Source organism: Gossypium hirsutum, chromosome D04, assembly GCF_007990345.1.
Source record: "Gossypium hirsutum isolate 1008001.06 chromosome D04, Gossypium_hirsutum_v2.1, whole genome shotgun sequence".
In the NCBI taxonomy this organism is placed as follows: domain Eukaryota; kingdom Viridiplantae; phylum Streptophyta; class Magnoliopsida; order Malvales; family Malvaceae; genus Gossypium; species Gossypium hirsutum.
In genome coordinates this window covers 2,952,306-2,968,176 of record NC_053440.1, presented here as the reverse complement: position 1 = coordinate 2,968,176, position 15,871 = coordinate 2,952,306, and the positions used below count along the sequence as shown (strand labels likewise).

At 33.7% G+C, this 15,871-nt stretch overlaps 2 protein-coding genes across 3 annotated transcripts; both read right to left on the bottom strand.

The window, feature by feature from the left end:
* Window positions 1-961: 961 nt before the first annotated feature.
* On the bottom strand, window positions 962-6,783 carry LOC121216230 (protein FAR1-RELATED SEQUENCE 3). Of its 2 annotated transcripts, none has more exons than XM_041091666.1 (5): window positions 6,635-6,783; window positions 3,973-6,283; window positions 3,726-3,815; window positions 3,246-3,395; window positions 962-1,233 (listed from the first exon to the last, which is right to left on the bottom strand). In XM_041091666.1, exons 2-5 carry the CDS (start codon window positions 6,196-6,198, stop codon window positions 1,123-1,125), a joined length of 2,577 nt encoding a protein of 858 aa, XP_040947600.1. In that variant the 5' UTR covers window positions 6,199-6,283; window positions 6,635-6,783; the 3' UTR covers window positions 962-1,122. The 2 variants fall into 2 exon arrangements, with proteins under 2 accessions (XP_040947600.1, XP_040947599.1); XM_041091665.1 differs by having other exon boundaries at window positions 3,973-6,336; window positions 6,635-6,758.
* Window positions 6,784-12,329: 5,546 nt separating this feature from the next.
* LOC121216229 (pentatricopeptide repeat-containing protein At1g18485) lies at window positions 12,330-15,479 on the bottom strand. The gene has a single exon (XM_041091664.1). It carries the CDS (start codon window positions 15,452-15,454, stop codon window positions 12,542-12,544), a length of 2,913 nt encoding a protein of 970 aa, XP_040947598.1. The 5' UTR covers window positions 15,455-15,479; the 3' UTR covers window positions 12,330-12,541.
* Between the last annotated feature and the right edge of the window lie 392 nt (window positions 15,480-15,871).

The following is a 15,871-nucleotide window of genomic DNA, read 5'->3' as shown; positions in this document are numbered from 1 at the left end:
TCATCTAATGTTCGAAACTTCATCAAACCTTTCCCAGAACTCAAACCCTAATTTGAAAAAAGAAAAATACCAATACCAGCAGTAGAAAAGCATATAAATTGTCCGATAGATAACATGGTCATAATTGCCCTATGATGCAACTCAACTGTGTTGGATACTAGTATGTCTATGAGAAGGGTATGTTCAGATTTTTTCTAACTTGTTCCATATATTTTGAGAATCCAAGGAAGGTCATATCCCCATACTAGACCTGTTCATGGCCAGGTTACCCACCTAAGCCCGCCCGAAATTTGAGAAGGTTTGGACAAAAGTATGACCCGAGAAATGGGCTTAGGCAAAAAAATTAGACCCGTTTAAAATAAGGGCCGGGTTCAAGCTTGAACATTCAAAGCCCGAGCCAAGCCCAACCCGTTTTTAAGTTTATAATGCTTCATATTATGTTATTTTATATATCACGTAATTTATAACACAAAGAAAATAAATTTATACTAAATATATAATACTACTCTAATGTAAACATTAAAATAATATTATGACCATATAAAAAAGTTCAATAAATAAAAATATATAAAATTATTAAATATTAAATTAAAATAATATAAATATTTTAAAAAATTAAAAAAAAAGTATATAGGTGAGCCTAAAATGGACTTAGATTAGTCTTTTGCAAATACGGACAAGCTTGGGCAAAATTTTAGGCCCATATTTTGGGACGGGCTGGGCTTGGGCAAACATAAAGTACGTTCATATCATGCTTAAGCCTACTCCGGCCCAGCCCATAAACACCTCTACCCCATGCTCATACCCAGATATGTTTCAGACATGGGTACTTCAAGAAAAATGAAGACTCAAAGCAAAATAGGCTAAAACAGTTAGAATTAGGAAAAGGACTTGGTTAATATAAACCAACGACTACGTAAAAGCCCTAATAATGCATCACAACCTTTGTGAATTTCATCCATTCCAAACAAATAAATGCTTATAACATTGATTCACCATTAACAAATTCATTTGTTTGCCTGCTACTGAGCACAATGTTGTCTACTTACATTCTGGTAATTTGTTGAACTATGGTTCCATTAACAATGAAATTGAACCCTGGAAATAAATGCTTACCAACTGTCAAAGTTGCTCACGTATATAGGCCATCGATCTTAACATAGAACCCAAAGTATCTTTTGACACTTGAAATTTTACTTCTGTTTCTCCAGAAGTTGTCTTGGTATCTTGGAGCTGAGAAATGCAAATAAACAAGCAATAAGTAAATAAAAAGAAGAAAAAAAACGATTTAGACTTCCATTAAACAGACAAAAGAAAATCAATCCCTTGAAGCAATAAGAAGAAATCTTACTCTTCAATTCCAAGCAGTAGTGAAAACGAAAAGGAAGATGATACTCCTAAATCTTCATACCAGTGCCACAAATTAATGTAATGCAACTTAGACTTATGTTGCTCTGACTCTTTATTTTCCTAAAAGTATCCGAGTTTGACACTCGTCTAACACATATGGGTACACTAATATGACCCTCCAAGGAGTCTCCCAATATATGGATGAACTTAGAAAATCTAAACATCTCTGTGTAAGATATATACCCATATCCGACAATAACACCAACTCAAGTAACATGGGCACATGGTGCTAGACAAATCAAAATGTCAAGACGTGGACAATGAATGGAAACTTATATAAAATAAAAGATTCATATGTTTAATTTTGTATAGATAGTAACAAATGGTAAATCAAGGGAAATATCAAGACAGCAAGTATGACCATTATGGCAAAGTTTCTTACAGAGAACAAGTATATGTCACTTCTAAAGCCATTCAACCTATCTCCCCATGTGTTTCTATTTTAACAGCCCTGTTCATCATGAGATCTAACAACCTCTTCATCTTATTTTCTTTCTTTCCTTTTTTCCTATGTCAATAAATCTAACTTTAATAGCCAAGTTAAAATTTCTCTCCTGTGCTTTAAAAAGGAGGCATTCTAGACACTTCATAGCCATTGTTGTTTTCCAGTTCAGAGAAAAGGATGGGTTAAGATTAGTAGATGCTTACAGACTAAGTGAACAAGACAAATAAAAAAACACTTCAGTGAAGTTTAAATTTTGATCGATTAACTTCTTAAGAGATGCCCGAGTTTCCAATGAATTAATCTCCACATTAAAATCAGTAGATTTGATTAATGGAAAGATTATAATTGTAAGCTTTTTATAGCAAGTTCTTAAAGAAAATTCAACAATCAACATGGGATAATATTCACATAGAAACAAAGAGGAGATCAGTAGTCATATACAACACCAAAGACTTACTGCTCATTAAATCTCAATAGACAAGAACTAATGAATTCTTCATATGTAAATCTCATGTCCTCAGTCCAAGTAACTGGCAACTGTTATTTTGCCCACAGGAAGAAAGAGGAAAGGAAAAAGTTTCTAAGAATTGCAGTGCATTATTTCTAGCTCCAATAGAGAATGGAAGAAGAGAAGTGGCATTTGATCTCACACAAAGATAGTTGAAAATTTTAAGTTCAGTCCCAAAATAGAATATGCCACTTTATGCACATAAGATGCAGACCACTTATCTCTGTTCTACAGGTAAAGGAACTACAAAATAGTATATAAAAACAAAAATCTTCGATGCGGAAAAGGAAACAGGAAACTTCCTTAGTCAACTTTAGCTCATTTCAAAATAAGGATCATTACATGCTTACTGCTTACCAGTTTTATTTTCACTGTAATGCCCATTAAGTTGGGATTTTGGTTCTTTGCAAGATCAAAGCTCAACCATCAAATTGCCATTCAAATGCATTCACTAGCTACAATCTTTTGTTAAAATAGAAGCAAAAAGGATTGTTACAATGAAAGTTAGATCTAGAGATTAAAATATCAAAAGGCAGTTTGGTGATAACAAGTTAGAAAACGGGGATTCTGAGAATCTGCTTTTTCAACTAGATCTAGTATTGACACATCTTCATATTTAGAATTGAAGCACACTATGCTTGATTTGAAGAAATACCAAGCGCTGCAGTTAAATTCATTAAAAGCTTGCTAAATACAATATGTTCTTAAAAAGACAGGTCAGTGTAGCATCTAATATCATTAAGCTAGAACACTAAGGTAATTCATACAAATAATAAATCAATACAAGCAACCAACTCATTTACATTCTTTATCTAAATGATAATAAATTTGAAAATGAAAACAGACTAGGATATGAGGGCACATGAGCTCAAATTTTCAAACCTTCAAATTTATGACAGCAACTCGATTTAGTTGTGTTGATAGCTGTTGACTAATGTAAGCCATTGATTGCAACATTGGTTCCAGAGTAACCCTTGTGAGCCTAAACTGCACTTCTGTCTCTCCTAAAGGATTCTTGCCATAGTCATGCAGCTGCAAGAGAGGTGAAAGAAAAGTATAGCAATGGTAAGCAATCGACTCATTCATGCTACAACAATGCAAGTTTTAAGAATTTGAAACATGATAGCAAATTCACTTAAGTAAAAGAACCATGAACAGTACAAAAGAACTTTTGTGCACTAGACTAATCAAATAAGCTGTTTGTTGTTACTTAATAACAGTTGGAAAAGCATCTAATGTATGATAGATAACTTTATCTCGAATTTACAAAGTGAAACCCAAAAGATACCAAAAAAGAATAATGCAAACAAGACAGTTAAATTGATAAAATCGTCATGAAAATAAGAGTATATGGCCACATACCTTCAAGTTTATGACAGCTACTTTTCCAGCTTCCATTGCATTTTGATTTTCTATAACCCAAGTCATGGACTTAAAACATGTGAGAACCACCTGCATCCAACAGAAAATAGAATTCTCAAATATTTTCACTGAAAAAGGTAAGCTAATGCTGCATAAAACAATAGTCCAATACATGTATGCATGTGCAGTGTGTCTAAGTAAATGACATAAATATACAGTGTATATAAGTAAAATGGAAATAGACTACCGTGCTATCAAGGGGACCAGTATCACGATGAAGAGATACAGGCACCATGCTAGGTTGATTCAAGTCAGTAAGTGGGGCCCCAACATCATTAAGATTAAAATGAGGTGGTATTGCATCTTGCCATGGCCACAAAGATGGGATCATTTTGGAGACAGGAGAAGTGGTTTTCTTGCAACCATCTTCATGATTATTCCCACTAGTACGAGAGCTAGGTGGTCTGACTTTAGATACATTCTTCTTTACAGAGGTAATCTTTTTCCCAGCCTCCTTAAGAGCATTGATTGCTGCATTATATGTCTCTGGAGCCATTGCTCCTTCTTCTGCCAATTTTAAAGCTTCCTGACACAGGTTATTGAAGCGTGTGGTTAGTGTCTCAATACCTTGAGGATCAGCATGTTGCTCATCCAATCCAACCCAAGATTTGGCACTTCTAGTCCAGCGCTTTAATATGTAATGGGATGGAAGGGTAAGAACATTTGTCACAGTGAAGACTGTCAGTATATGTCTACAAAGAATGCCAGAATATTCAAACATCTGACAGGTACAACTTGCTTTCATATCCGAAATATTCAGTGCAACAAAGTATGCTTTATGCTCATGTTCATATTTTGCAACCCTGTATTTACAGACTATGCCATCGCCCTCAATCTTGTTTGCAGTGTACACAAAAGTTTCAACTAGCTCCTCCTGAAACTTTGAGAAAACTTTCTTTGTGTAGAGGTTTGCTGCTTGCTGTTCCATAGGTGATGGTGTCTTCGGCACTGGTGTGGTGCAGATTGTATCAAAATCTGCTTCTATTTCTTTCTCTAGAGAATCTTCTAAAGCCCTTTCGTACTGCTTAAAAAAAAGGGGTATGGTTGTCTGCTGATTTACGTACCCGTTGAAAAAGGAGCTAACCCCTTGGTTTGAAGAAAGAGTACCAAAGAAAGTACCACGAAAATAAACAGGAGCCCACTGTTTACGAGCATTATATACTGCCTGAAGCCACTCATTTTTATGTAGATCATATTTATCAAGGAGAGCTCCCCATGACAACTCAAAATCCTCCGTTGTCTCAGAAAAGTTTATGCAGCTATAAAGCTCACCATAAAAGGAAGGATGAGCAAGGTAGATATGTGCCAACCTTTCTTGTCCTTCCCTCAAGATATGCCACTTGCAAATGCAGTGGCGAGTTTCTGGAAAAACCTGTGAAACTGCCGCTTGTATTGCTCTATCTTGGTCTGTGATAATAGAAACAGGGGGTTGATCATTCATCGCAGATAACCACGTCCTAAATAGCCAAGTAAAGGAAGATTCAGACTCATCTAGAAGTAATGCACAACCAAATAACACCATCTGGCCATGATGATTTATTCCAGTGAAAGGAGCAAATGGGATCTGATACTGATTTGGTCGATACATTGTATCAAAAGTAACTGCATCTCCAAAGTAATTGTAAGCTGCCCTTGATCTTGCATCAGCCCAGAAAACATTAGTCATCCGATTATCATCATCAAGCTGTATAGCATAATAGAAGCCAGGATTTTCAGCCTGCATCTTTTTGAAATAATTGAGGAGATTTTGAGCATCTCTCCCCAGTGTTCTCCTTTGGCTAGAAGGTGTGAAATAGCCTGAAGGTCCCATACTCCTTCCAAGGCGATTAGGCATGACAGAGGAGGCATTCTTGATCCTCGTTGCTTCATGACAAGCATGATTTTCATCTGATGAAACATAAACATCAGCAGTGGCTTCCAATGTTTCTGAAACATTCTTAGTGGCTCCAGCTAAATGCCTACGAGGTCTAAGGTAATGAACCTTACTAGGAGTAACCATAGAATGATTATGATCCTCCACGAACTTTGTTGCGATCCACTTCCCTCCATCCTTTCTCTCTATCCTAAACATGGCATTACAACTTTCAACATTTTTCCTCTTAAAAACCTCCCTTGAACATGCAAAATCCCATGTTACAATTGGCCCATCAGGCGTCGCTCGTGTAAACTGACCAACATGAGTGCTAAACCCCAACTGCCTAGCATATCCATCATAAAATGTCTTGCCTGCATCCTCCGACTCAAATTCCATCCCCACACACGGCTTACCCCCTGCAACTCCATCATCATCCTGATTAGCAACTACCTCTATCTCTGTCAAATTTTCAATTAAATTCCAATTATTATCACCACCCTTATTAGACTCAGCATTCACACCATTGACATTATCCCCTTTTCCCCCTCCCACATCCATGTTTCCCGTGCTTAAGGAAACCGATTCAGCATGTTTTTCCTTATTTTAAGCCTGGATTATACCGCCCTCCATCGGTTCAATCTATCTGTTTAGTTTACATAATGATCAATCACAACCTCACTCAAAGCAATGGCTTATCTATAAATGGTTAAAAACTCGAATTCAATTAAAAAAAACAAAATTAACATGAATTTATACATAATTCGGAGGAAAAGAACAGTAATTAATATCTAAAAAGAATTGAAAGGGAGCATTGGTGAAGTCAATGCGAAATGAGCAGACCAACAAAATAACTAAGAAATGAGCTCAAAATAATAATTAAAAAGAAAGTGCAGAGGAAAAGAATCCCCAAAGAATTATGAAATTGAGAGACAAGGGGAAACTAAAATTGGGTTTTCTTACAAAATTCAAATATTATTTGAGTCAAGAAACTTACAGTGACAGAAAGGGTCTAAAAAATGGCATTTTAGAAGTACAGAGAGAAAAGTGGCTTTTTTCTCTACTTTGCTCTGTTCTTCCAAATTTGTGTCTCAGTATTCAGTAAACAGATTCTTTTTTAAAGAGTCAATATTGCATTTCTTAACTGACTTAAATTTAATGAAATTGGTACTTAATTTTTCTAATATTTATTTTATTTTATTTTTAAAATAAATAGTATAATGAATATTTAAGATTGTTCTCCGGAAAAAAATTTAAATATCAACTTCACCATTGAAGTTTGCGATTTTTTTTGAATATTTAGAATTTAATTTTTTATTTTTTATTTAAATTACGAGGTTCAATTATTAATGTCTTTAAAATTATTTTATTGAATTTTTTATATGATACTTTGAATAAAAAAATCACTTAATAGCCATATTACAAAAACAACTTAGTAAAAGACTTGAATTTAATAAAATAATTTTAATAGAGTTAATAATTAAATTTATATTTATAAATATGAAAAATACTAGAACTAAATCTAGCATATTTTAACATTTTACTTATAAGCTTAAACTTGAAAAAAAAAGTTAAAAGGCTTGTTTATTTTAACTTTCTGTAGAAATATATTTGAAAATTTTTGTTTAAGATTTAAGTTATATGTTTAAGTGAAAACAATTGAAAAGATAGAAAGTTAGAATGATTAAAAATGTTTTTTTTTATGTACTTGATAGAAAATAAAAAAATAAAAAAATTAATTTTTTTTATAGTTAATTACTTTGTAGAGTTGAAAATTGTAAAAAAGATTATATAATTTTGAATTAACTTACATTTGTCTCTCATTTTCTCTTCTTTTATAATTTTAATTTTTAATTATTTATTTTTATGCATTATGATAAAAAATTATCATCGCTCTTATTTTTTGTTCTCTCACTTTTAATTTCTATCAATACACTTTTTTTCTTTTAACTTTTTCAATCTATTTTTCTATCTTTTCACTTTTTCACTCAACCAACTACACTCATTTTTTGTATCTTAGAAAGTATTATGTTAAGTCATTTATTACATATCTATTAAATGCGTTTTAAATGTTTATTTAACGAGTCATGTGACACTTTTACGGCAACATAGGTCTTAAATTTCACTTATGTCAGGATCAGTTTTAAATGTCATGCTCATTTTATTTTTTTTAATGATATTTTTTTGATTTATTTTCATCAATAACTAAAAGTTATAAGTAAATCTAAAGAAAATATAATAATAATAAAACTAGCCTTTAATATAATGGAAAATGATCACTTTATTAGAAATTAAATCATTTGGAAAATGATTTTAACATTTAGTAGGTTAAAATTTATTTAATTTATTTAAAATAATTTTTCTTAAAAAATTATTTTTCCATAAATATAACAATGTGATTCCAATAATAAAAAGGTAAGAAAGTTACATTACCACTCCAAAAAAATTAAAACATTAACCCTTATTGTAAAATAAAAATTTTGGAACAATTTTTTCAATTAAAATTATAAGTTGTCAAATAAAATATTATTAAATATTTAATTCAAATATTTTTTAGTAATAAAATTTATTGTAAAATATTAAATAAATAAATATTATAATTATGTAATTTATCATTACATTCTTAGGAAAAAGTATAATGTACCAAACGTGATAACATAATTTTTTTTAAGATTTATTAACATTAAGTTTCCAAATTTAACAATCATTGGTCTCTAAACTTCTTTTTTTTGGTTCACACTAGTGTTAGAACTTGATAACTTTTCTCAATATGATCCCTGAACTTGGATTTTTTTAACATATGATTATATGACACTTATTTAAGGTGATGACGCGACACAATCTTAGAATGTCTATTGGGATCTAGTGTCCTTTGTGTAGTAATTACATATATGTATTTGTATTTTTTTTGAGCAAATTAGTTTTATAAAACTTCATCATGATTTTCGACTACACAGATCTCCTTGTTTTGTCATTGTATTTTATTTATTTAATAAAGATTTGGGTTATACAACTGTAACAATATTGTAAATACTTAAAAAAAAGAAATAAAAAGAAATAAACTAGAAGAAGAAGAGAAGAATAATCTTATGTCTGTGAAGTAGAATCATAAGCTGAAGAAATGTTATAATAGATGTGATGTCATTGATCCTATTTCACTGAAAGATATTAATAAAAGTTGTACGAACCCATTTTGCCCGACCCACCAAATCAAACCCAAACACAAAATAAACCAAATCCATTACAAATCCAAAAACAGACCCAATCAGAACAGCCCAATAGTAAAAACCCTAAGCCCAAATAATTAGCCTGTAACCTAAACTAGCAGTAGAAACCCTAGCCCCAGCCAAGCCTCTTAGCACCGCACGCCCCCTAGTCAGCCTTCAGCGCCACCGCCGCTCGGCTCGCCAATCGTCGGTCTCATCAGTCTGCCACACGCCACCTCCTCCACGCGTCTGACACTGCTCTGTCAACTGCAAAAGACCACCAAACAAAGCAACAAAGCAGAAAACGACAACAAACACAATCCAAATTGCAAACGACAAGAAAATAGAAGTTTAGGGGTTGTAAAAATCGGCTATATAAGCCGAACACAAACATTGTAGTTTTTTCTGGCCTTTTTACGAACACTAGAAATCAAAAAGCAATATCAAAGTTAACAGGTTGCTTTCTCTTTTTTGATTTATCTATCTTATTTTTCATTTTTTCATTTTTCTTTTTACAAATCCGTTTTTTTTAATCTGTTAATAAAAAGTAAACATACATATAAAAAATGAAAGAAAGAGAAAGGAAATACTTGGAATTGTTGCAAACCCCATCGCCGAAGACCTTGTTTGGTCGTTGAAATCGGATCGGGAAAGGGTGTAGGGGTTCTCTTCTTTCGGCTTTCAAGCCCAGAAGGTTCGGCCTTCAAACGGTCTTTAAATCGGGTAAAAAACCCGATCTTTGCGTCGCTCCAACTATCGCCTACGGCGGAGCCACAGTGGCGCAGACGGTGGCCCTAATGACTGGAGTTATAGGCTGAGAGAGAACCAAACTGTTATTTGTTTTTTTCTGGAAAATTGAAGCTGGAAGTGTATTTTTTCCTTTTTTTTACTATTTATATAGGATATAAACGATGTCGTTTTGGACCTTAATATCGGTGGCCAAAACGACGTCGTTCAGCATTAAGACCCGAAAACCCGACCCGAGCTGCCAAGGTTCGCGTGTTTTCGCGCCAAAGGGGTTATTTGCAACCCAGATCCCTCCGCTTTTTCTTAGTTTTACAATCAAGGTTTTTTTCCATTTTTAATTTAACCCCGAGGGTTTTGAGTTTAATTCGTTTCAATCCAAGTGAAACGTTGCGCTTGGAACTTCAGGAATAATTGCTGGATTAGTCCCCGTTTGTTTCACCCGTATTCAATTCAGTCCAGATTCGTGTTGTATTATTTTAAAATCGTTTTGTATACCCTTTTAAACGCAACATATGTATTTTAAAATGCTTTATTTGTTTTTCTTTTCTTTTCAAAGATTTTCCTTTTTTTCATTTATTTATTTTATACTTTTATATATGTATACATACATTATTTTATAGATATATATATCACTCTTTTAAAATTTGTTTTGGTGTATTATTAAACTTAAATTCCTTGTTTTGCATTATCTATTTTAAACTCATTACAATCATTTTAAAATTTGTTTCTTACATTTTATTTGATTCTAATTTGCTTTATACCCTCTTTTAAATTATTGTTTAATTCATTGCTCTCTATTATCGATGTTTGTATTTGAATGATGATTATTGTGCTATTATTGTCATTATGTGTACTATGAATTGTTTATTCGTATTTTAATATTATTATCATTCATCAACGTAGCCATTTATTCATACATCAAATTTAACATTACATCAATTTTTACCCAAATTTGTAAAAAAGGAAAATTTTGGAAATAAAGACAATACCCGATACTTGGGATCTTTGAGAGGATTGAGCCCTAACGTGTTGGGTTCCAATTTTCTTCGTTAAATCTAAATAATCGAGAATGCTCTTTAATAATGTAAAAAAAACATAAATAAAAAGCTCATTATCGGGAATTCAATACGTTGTATCCTAATACATTGGATATGACACGTTGTTTTCTCGAGATGAGGATTTTTCAAAAAAAATAATAAATGCAATATTCCGTATTTGGAAATTCGAGAAGTCGTGCCCTAACTTACTGGGTTTCGATTTTTCTCGCGTTGAACCTAAATAACCGAATATCCTTTTAAAATTGAAATAAATGAGGTTTAAATAAGAAATAAAAGGCAAGCTTACTCTCAAAAATACGAGGTGTCGTGTCCTAACTTACTGGATGTGACATCTTATTACTTCGAGATAAGGAGTCATTTTCCATTTGAATTTATTCGAGTAATTTTAAAATAACACAATATAAAGAGGGATCGTATTTTTAAATTCTTTTCAAGTTTTTAATTTTCGACACCAAGACATTAAGTAATCAACTAGGTACCAATTTTGGGCATATCGAGGGTGCTAATCCTTTCTCGTGCGTAACCGACTCTCAAAATCGTTTTCTGGATTTTTGTAGACCGAAAAATAATGTTTTAATAAATCAAACTATTTATTAAAACGATCAAATTGCGAGGTGATATGATCACACTTCATTAAAAAATATTGGTGGCGACTCCCGTTTTCATTTTCGTTTTCAAAATCCAAGTTGACCCCGTTTTATCAAAAAATGGTGTCAACAAAAGTAATAAATGAGTAAGGGTGAGTTTGGATGGGCGGTGCGTTTACCTGCGGTTAGTGTAAAAACAGCGGTGGCGGTGAGATTAGATACTATAGCGATACTGTAGCGTGAGACAAAAAGTAAGCTAGACGCACCACACCGCACCCAATCGCCCATCCAAACCCACACTAATTGGAAAGATGGGTGATGTGAAAGATGACATAGTATTTCATGGTGATGAACTAAAATGGGGTTTGGTTGCAAATGCCGGTGGTGTTGGAGAAACAAGACATTCTACTAGAATGCAAATGAGATGCATCATCTACTCAATCTACTTTTATATTGGAGCAGAATGAGATGCAGATGATTATGATATTCAAGTGAAGATGAAGATAAAGAAAAATTAGAACTAGTTTCTTATGATAATATTCAATTTCGTTTTTTATGGTATTTTATTTTACAATACATTAAGCAAATTATTAAACTATTAAACAATTTTTTTTGAATTTATAAATTGAACTATATTAAAATTTGTCTTTTTAATTAATTAATTAATTAATTAATACTTATTAATTATATGTATTACATATGTTTTTATATACATTTTACATCCATATATAGATTTATATTTATATGCTTGCACCTTGGTTTACTCATAATGAGTCTTTTTGTGTGTGTCTTAGGCTAAACAAGCCTAGCTCCTTTGACAACATTGATCTATGCATCACCTAACTGATTTATATACATGCATGGTTATATTTAATTGTATATTTCTTGTAATATAATATTACATACAAGTTGTAACACTGAATAGCCTTTTAAAATTTTACAGATATTACAAATTTTTATTTATTTTTCCCTTTCATCATCATTGGAATGATTGATGTCATCATTAATCATTCTTATAGTATATGAAAAGATTTCAAAAATAATATTTAGATAATATATCAATATATTTCTAAGTAATTATCAAATATAATATATTCACCAATATGCTTCTATCTTTTTCCAAATAATCATGTGTAACACTCATGTTCGATATATTCTAACAAGAGTATAAGAATATGAATCTACACATATAAAATGATAATAATAATAATAATAACATGCTTGCATCATATAGATGTATCCTCCACCCAAATCCAAGAAACAAGGGTGTGGACAGTGAATCAAATTACTAGTACTGTTCTTCTAACTACCAATAATCCCCACAAGAACAACAGCCATTTCTAAGATGATGAAAACGCTTGTTGTCTCGAATAACTATCTCTCTTTCAACTACTTTTGATATCAGCTTAGCAGCATTGTGACAATCCACACAAATACGCAAGTTCTTGTTGATTCGTAGTGTTTCACCTTTACTTGTCCTCAACAATCCAACACAAATTGCTTGTTTCTCACTATGCCCCCTCAATACTTCAATCTTCTCATCTTCAGCCAATTCATGAAGCGCAGAGTTGGTATTCGGTTTGTATCCGATTTTACGTATTTTTTCCTCTAATCTTCTCCACATGTTTTGCATTTGTTTAGAGCCTGTAAATGAAGTATTTCCAGCCATAAAGCTATGAACTTTCCCTCCAAGTTCGATCCAACTACGACCGGCATCCTTTTGTAAGCCAATCTCCTTCATCTTTTGGCGCACTCTTCTTACATCGTCCCATTTCCCGGATGCTGCAAATAAATTAGAGAGTAAAACATAGTTCTCGGCTTTGTTAGGCTCCAATTCGAACAACTTTTCAGCAACTTTAGTTCCAATATCCAGTGCATTAAAAGTTTTACAGGAACTGAGTAATGAACTCCAGATTCCAGCATCTGGTTCATCAGGCATTTCATTTACAAGTCTCAAAGATTCATCTAATCGTCCTGCGCGACCCAGCATGTCGACAATACATGCATAATGCTCCAGTTTTGGTGTTATGCCATGGAAATTCTGCATGTCGTTGAAATATTTCAACCCCTCTTCTACCAACCCGGAATGACAGCATGCCATTAATATACCAACAAAAGTGAAACCATCAGGCTTCATACCAAATGCTAGCATCTTTTCAAATAGCCCCAGTGCCTCTTTTCCATATCCATGCAGTCCATATCCTACAATTATAGCATTCCATAATGCCACATCTTTATTCCTCGACTTTTCGAAAACCCTTCGAGCTTGTTCTATACAGCCACTTTTCGCATACATATCTATTATTGAACAACCAACAAAAATGTCTTCAGCTAGGTAGGCTTTCAAAGCATAGCAATGTGCTTCTTTTCCAAGCCGCAAAGCTGATAGCTGTGAACAAGCCCTGAATACGCTATTTATGGAAATTTCATCAGGTTGAATTCCATCCGAAAGCATTTGACGAAAGAGAACTAAAGCTTCATCAGGAAGTCCAATCTGTGAATAGCCAGCAATCAGTGCATTCCATGATACTAAACTTTTGTTTTCCATCTCTTCAAACAACACCCTTGCACTAGCTGATTTGCCACAGCGAATATAAAGTGATAATAATGAGATAACAATAAATGGATCCGTTTCTAATCCAATCCGTATCAAATACCCATGAATCTCCTTACCGAAGCGCAGAGATTTCATATGACTACAAGCCAAAAGTAGGCTTCCTAAGCTGAACCGGTCTGGATTTATGCCAGAATTTATCATTTGAAGGTAAAACTCTAAAGCTTTCCTAGGAGCACCGTTCTGTGCATAGCCGCCAATCAATGCATTCCAAGAGCTTACAGTCTTCGTCTCCATACCATTAAACATAAGCTGAGAGGAGCACAATGATCCGCATTTTGCATAGGCTGCAATGAAAGCATTAGCTACCAATTGATCATAGTGAAAACCATGTCTAATTGAATAAGCATGAAGTTCTTTCAAGCAGAGCAATTCAGATCTTTCCAAACAAACAGGCAGCACATTCAGTATAGTAACTTCATTAGTCTTCTCCCTCCCTTCCACCTGCATTTTCCGTAGAAGATAGAATGTCCCACGAGCATCACCTTGTGTTGCAAAGCCCCCTATCATTGTATTCCAAGATACTACATTTTTGTTATTATCCTTATCAAACAAGCCTTTGGCATGAGACAAGCACCCACATTTGGAATACATATCAAGCAAGGCATTTTTCACCATCAGTTCTTGGTTCAATCCCAGTTTCACAGCCAAACCATGAAAAACCATCCCCATTTCTAAATTCCCTTCCCCCGCACATACCGGTAGTATAGTCACCAAACTAGCCACATCCGGAACAAAACTTTTTTCACATTTTATCATCTCACTAAACAAACGAAGACCCTCTTGAGCAAAACCATTCTCAGCAAACACACAAATCATGGAATTCCATGAAACCAAGTTCTTTTCAGACATAAAATCAAACACTTTAACTGCTTCATCAACAAGTCCACATTTCCCATAGAAAGCTATCAAAGCATTGCAAACGAAGACATCACCAAGTAAACCCAACTTCGCAGTCATTCCATGAACTCCCTGTCCTAAACGCACATCCAATATCCCTCCACAAGCCTTGATTACGCAAGGGAAAGTGAAATTATCAGGCTTGAAATCGGTTTGCAAAACCAACTCAATAAAAGCTCTCAAAGCCTCTTCATAAAGCTTGTTTCTTGAATACCCACTAACCATTGCATTCCACTGGAACAAATTTTTCTTTTCCAACCCATCGAAAACTAAACGAGAATCCAAAGGGGAGTCGCACATGGAGTACATTGTGATGAGACGGGTTGTGATAACGACGTCGTTGTGGAACAGGGTCGATGAAGCCACCATCCGGTGAACCTCTCGACCTGTTTCAATGTCTTGGTAACGGCCACAGGCTTGTAATAATAACCCTATGGCTTCTTTTCTTTGTAAAGAATCTAGAGTTTCATGGTGGGGATTTTGTTGTTGTAAAAATGTTAAAGCTTGAGGAAGGCTCTGTTTCGATTGGCAAAGACTGGTTAATTGTTGGAGGAGAGGGAGTTGGTACTTAGTTGAAGTGTTGGTTTGAGGGAGTGAGGTTGTTTGAGAAATGGATGAGTTCAGACGTTGATAGGTTGTTCTTCTAGTGATGAGTGGTGACTGGCGGTGGTGGGAAGGTGATGACGGGTGTGCCACCAGAGCCATGTTCAAGTAGATAACAATTATCTATTCAGGAAAGATACTTTAAACAACAGAAAGAAAACGGCGTGGATAAATATTTGGTATAATATACCATTTGGTACTTTATTTGGTTTCAATGTTGACTTTGGCAACTAAGTTTTCCAATTTGGTACCTAAGTTTGGTTTTAATGTTCAATTTGGTAGCCATACCAAATGCATCATGTGGCCCAATAAATGTTTGACATGTTTGCTCTAGTAAAAAATCATAAGTACTTAATTCGGGAAAAAAAAACGTAGATATCAAATTAAACATTAAAGCTAAACTCGAGTACTTAACTAGAGCAAAATAGAACTCATGTATCAAATTGAAGAAATTTAAATACTAAAATAAATATTAAAACCATATTAAGGTTCCAAATCGAAAAAAAATTCAAATACCAA

Coding starts and splice junctions, on each gene's coding strand:
- LOC121216230 (XM_041091666.1), bottom strand. CDS start 6,198: ATGGATGTGGGAGGGGGAAAAGGGGATAATGTCAATGGTGTGAATGCT. Junction 3,816..3,972: donor CTGGTCCCCTTGATAGCACG/GTAGTCTATTTC, acceptor TGTTGGATGCAG/GTGGTTCTCACATGTTTTAA. Junction 3,396..3,725: donor TAGCTGTCATAAACTTGAAG/GTATGTGGCCAT, acceptor CCTCTCTTGCAG/CTGCATGACTATGGCAAGAA.
- LOC121216229 (XM_041091664.1), bottom strand. CDS start 15,454: ATGGCTCTGGTGGCACACCCGTCATCACCTTCCCACCACCGCCAGTCA.